At 44.5% G+C, this 4,966-nt stretch overlaps 1 protein-coding gene across 5 annotated transcripts in view; it reads right to left on the bottom strand.

Annotated features, from left to right (window-relative positions):
• Positions 1 to 4,966, bottom strand: part of rptor (regulatory associated protein of MTOR, complex 1) — a 212,559-nt gene that overhangs the window by 74,735 nt on the left and 132,858 nt on the right. For all 5 annotated transcript variants that reach the window (XM_032536773.1, XM_032536784.1, XM_032536782.1 and 2 more), the window contains exons 12-13: positions 4,753 to 4,854; positions 1,348 to 1,431 (exon numbers count right to left, since the gene is read on the bottom strand). In XM_032536773.1, the coding sequence (XP_032392664.1) occupies positions 1,348 to 1,431; positions 4,753 to 4,854 (186 nt within the window). The remainder of the gene's footprint in view (positions 1 to 1,347; positions 1,432 to 4,752; positions 4,855 to 4,966) is intronic.

The following is a 4,966-nucleotide window of genomic DNA, read 5'->3' as shown; positions in this document are numbered from 1 at the left end:
CAAAATGGCGCCATAGGAGCTACGCTTCATCAGTGCTGGCTTTCCCCTTTGGGGGCAACAGCTAGAATATAAGGATACTTGCTTGATTTGTGTGTGTCAGAAAGCTAAAGTCTCACGTTGGCCACAGGTACATTTTTGCACGAGTACGAGGACTGTGGATGTTCTTCCCCATGACTTATAGTACGTTGAAAGTGCATCAAGAAAGGATCTGTTGGTGCGGCCTCTAGCTCCCCCAGTAAGAGCGTTTGCCCCATGTTGGCCGAGTCCTGCAGCGGCCCAGGTTTGAATCCGACCTGCGGCCCTTTGCTGTGTGTCATCCCCCCAATCTCCTTTCACGTCTATCCACTGTCACTTTAATAAAGGGAAAAGCCCCAAAAAAGAATCTTTAAAAAAAGGATCTGTTAATGGTCAGTATGAAGAGGGGAATGATAACAGCAAGGAAACAATATTTCAACATTAATATGGGTACCTGACTATTGTTCTAAGACAGACCTGGGAAATGGTGAATCCTCTTCTGTAATGCACAGACATCAGACTGCTATCGTTCTTTTTATTAAACTCTCGGAAAGACAGTTAGTTTGCATATTTCTTAAAAATATATTGCTATTACTATAAGACAGACTGATTTGCTTTTGAAAGTTTAAATCCTTTTTAGAAGACGATGTGTGACTTTGTTAGAAAGAAGTCTGAGGCTGTCCTGTTGAGTTGTGTTCTTCTTGGAACCACTCACATTAAAACGGTCCAAATGACACAAGACACATTTTCTCACATTCCTGCTTTCATGTAGCAATGCTGTTTTTATTTTTATGTGACAAGATTTGGTGATATGCACCTCTGAAACACCAGCCCACACACCAAAACAATGGAGGGGAAGACTATCTTATTTGTGATCCTGAAGACACTAAGTCCTGTTCTTCTGTGTGGGCATTAAACAATTACATTCCTGGAAAATCCACACATTTTGTAGGTCCCATTGAAAGTTCACAGTGCAGTGGATCGGATCATCCAGAGTCATAGGGACACCGCTTCCGGAGAGATTAGCTGCTGTTGAGATGCCGGTTTTGATTGCTTTAAGTGCCACAAACATGAGACATTTAACCGTATTGTATTCACAGTTTATAAAACTGGAAGTGGAACAGTAGACCAGATACTGTACCCTTTCACACCATTTAAAAGGCTTTAATGTTCAGCCAATGTTGTTGCTGCTGGGTGTAAATATGATCCAGTTATATGAGGTCAGCCAGGGGTGCCGAATGCCATGCTAATTAAATCGGTGTCTTGCGGAGAGTCCTTATAAAATGACCACTGTTTTAAAACATTTCTAACACGCACAGTATGTTAACGTACCAGACTGACGGCCCAGGGACCCAGATCCAGAAAGCACCCGAGCAGGTCCAGAGCTCGTAGCCGATGCACCTGACTGAGGAGGACCTGAAAGAGAGCAGAGGTCAGAGGTCATCAGTGCTGCCTCCAAACCTGAGAGGAAGTCTGAGATTAAAGGAGAAAGGAGTAGGGGGGGCAGGAAGGACAGCAGGGGAAATGGCAAAGAGGGTGAGGAGGTGGAGGGAAACAGGTGGCTCTCACACAGTGGCACCAGGTCACGCTTGTTTACTGTGTGTGTGTGTATGTGTGTGTGTGTGTGTGTGTGTGTGTGTGTGTGTGTGTGTGTGTGTGCGCGCAAGAAAGCGCGTGGCCGATTGGGTGCATCCTCTTGGCTGCTATTTCACTTTGTTTTAAGAAGATACAGGTTTAGAACAGTACCGAATGTCTGTGTGTGTGTGTGTGTGTGTGTGTGTGTGTGTGTGTGTGTGTGTGTGTGTGTGTGGTTGTGTGTGTAAGTGTGTGTACATTTTGGTTTACGTGTATGACGGGGATGCCAAATAGGATCACGATGTAGCAGTTTGGGCCAAGGAAAACTATTTTAAGAAGGCATATGGAATGTACTAAAAATGTATATGTATGCGTGTTGTTTATGCAGCACTAAGCATTCAGAAGAGAGTCTGTGTGCGGGTTGGACACCGGTCCACACCCACTATCCAACAGTGTGTGTGGGAACAAGCATATGGAGGTACACACACACACACACACACACACCACACACACAAAAACACACTTTCATAACACTTATGGATCATTTGTGTCTCCGTGATTTACCCTGGCGAGCGTGGACCACACCAACAGAAGGAAGCGGGGGAAGACCGGCCCAGGGTTACCTGCAGCTCCAAGAAAAGGCGTGGAAACATGGACCTTTGCTCTGGTGTGTGTGTGTGTGTGGTGTGTGTGTGTGTGTGTGTGTGTGTGTGGTGTGTGTGTGTGTGGGTGTACGCGCTCTCTAAGAATAAGAAAAGCCAACAAGCCAAGAACAACACCTAAACCTCTTTTGATCCAAGCTTGAGAAAATCTTGTCACGTCTTTTCAAACTGATTAGCACAGAGTGTGAAAATGTCACCACAACACACCACACAAACACACACACACACACACACACACCACACACACCACACACAAACACACACACACACAATAAATATAAATAAATTGATTGACCACATTATGTATTTCATCATAGCAGGGATGAAAATCCCTAAGTATTGCTGTTATATTAAAATGTGTATGAATATGTGTGTGTGTGTTGGGGGGGGGGGTGTCCTTAATTGGCGTAACACCTTCACTGTGATCTCCTTTAGTGCGATGAGTGAGTACTTTGCATCATCAGGCTGAGTGAGTACGAGCCGTGAGACACACGCTGTCATGTCATCACGTGCGTGCCTGAAATCACATCAGCGATGCCTGCTGGCCAACGCGTGAGAATGTCCGTGTGCTGCCGTTACCGCAGCCTCACTTTAAGAGACGTTGTAATCCCCTTTGGAAAATCTGTTAATCCTTCCTGGATGGAATGGCTGTTGTCAAGACAACGCCGCACCGTATCTCTCATCCCTGAGCTCTGTTGTCCTCCGTTTGCTCATTTCATTAAAGAGCATTATTGATGGAGCACACTCTGTTGCCCATTTCTTGCTATTGACGGCATCTTTCAAATGCAGCCAGATTATTTTTTTTGGGCATCAGAATTGCAAATCCTCCTGCGCTCGTCTTTTGACTTCAATCTTATGCAAATGTGTGCTTAAAAGGTTATAAAACTGTTATGTGGCCATCTGTTACACAGAGCAGGAAGGAGCCTCGAGATTACTTTGCCCTCACGCTGTAAAGCTGCATAATGTGTGCGTAATCTTAAAGGCTATTGCTGCTTTACGTCCTCCCTCTCTCTCTTTTTAAATTATCACACACACACACACCACACACACACACACACACACACACACACACACACACACACACACACACTTCTCCAATCAGTCTGTCTTTTCCTCAGCTTCTAACGGGTCCGGACAGAACTGCTGTATGGACGGGCTGCGGCTCGCAGTGCGCTGAGTCAGCAGGAAATTACCATTCAACACGGACAGCGGCACCATTACTACGCTGTGATATAATAAAACATCACAACTGTACAACCCCATGGGATGGGGGTGGGTGGACGAGGGGGAAGGGGGGGGGACATCCAACCGCTGTAACTCAACAGCTGACGCACACAGCAAGGTTTTAGCCAGATTTCACCCTTATTAAAGCATCCCAAAGACATTTAACACCACTACAGGGAACACAGCAGCCGCTGGTCGTGTCCCAGGCTTTGTTGCGGGGATGAAATGAAGAAAACTGGCTTGTAAAAGCTGAGCTCGATTTAGAGAAAGAATTTTGCAGTCCTATAGTGGCGACCTGGAGGTAAGAGTGTCCTTGTATAAAGGGAGGGCGGTGAAAATAAATAAAGAGACGGAGAGCAGCGAGACAGTATGAAAAAGTAGAAAGGTATCGCTGTAATAGGAATATTCTGAGCTAATGGTGGCAGGTGATGTGTGTGGGTGATCGAGATGCTTTTGCAGCGCTGAGATTACTCGAGCATAATGGTGAATGAAGCCCTTTTCAGATAAGGAATCTGCAACATTAGGGGCTTTGTCCATCTGTTAAAGAAATGGCATTTCAGAATGAATCAAACATAAATGATAGATTGGTGATGTCAGCGAGGTGAGATTAATTCAAATCTGTGTTTACAGACAGAATAAAGAGGGAATATTGTTTGTAGGAATGCTGCTGTCTAGACAAAATATGCAAAGCATGAGACAATGAGTGAAGAAAGCAACGCAGCTGTCTACAATAGGTGTAGCAGCATATCCCACCATTACAGTGGCTTTAATCCCATTTTCTGTATTTCATATTCAGTCTCTACACTTCGGTTACAGTCCTTCGGTTCTGAAACCTCGGTTCCTACAGCCATCAGTACTGACTACTAATAGAAAAAGGTTTTCAGAATAAAACAAAATGATCAAAAATCACAGAATTAAACAGACAGAAAGAGAAAGAAAGGAAAGAAAAATACCTACCTTTAATGTTGTATATAACTTGTAATGTACTAGTTGAACAGTAATATAAATAAAACTTGTTCAGATAAATGGGTATACTACACTATATGATTAATAACAACTGTCTTTGATGTTCACTGTCACTTTTTTTTCTTTTTATGCTTTGGAAACACAAATGAATTCACATGTCATGCTAATGAAGCAAACTGGAACTGAAAAATTGAAATCAAAAGAGGGAGATTGTAGGTGCGTGCGTGCACGTGTGTGTGTGCGTGTGTGTGTGCGTGCGTGCACGTGTGTGTGCGCGTGCGTGCGTGCGTGTGTGTGTATGTGTATGTACCTGCAGTACGATTGGCAGCTGCTCAGGAGGGTTTCTGTTCTCCACGCCCATCGTCAACCACACCTGAAACGCCGTCAGCTGCTCCGCAAAGAAAGGACTGTGCTGTGGAAACAAAAGAAACCCACATTCTGTCACGATTTTAAGGAATTTAAGCCTACTCATTCTCTCTCACACTCACACACACACACACACACACACACACACACACACACAC

The sequence above is a fragment of the Etheostoma spectabile genome, chromosome 2, assembly GCF_008692095.1.
Source record: "Etheostoma spectabile isolate EspeVRDwgs_2016 chromosome 2, UIUC_Espe_1.0, whole genome shotgun sequence".
Classification (NCBI taxonomy): domain Eukaryota; kingdom Metazoa; phylum Chordata; class Actinopteri; order Perciformes; family Percidae; genus Etheostoma; species Etheostoma spectabile.
This window is presented reverse-complemented; position numbering and strand designations above follow the sequence as displayed.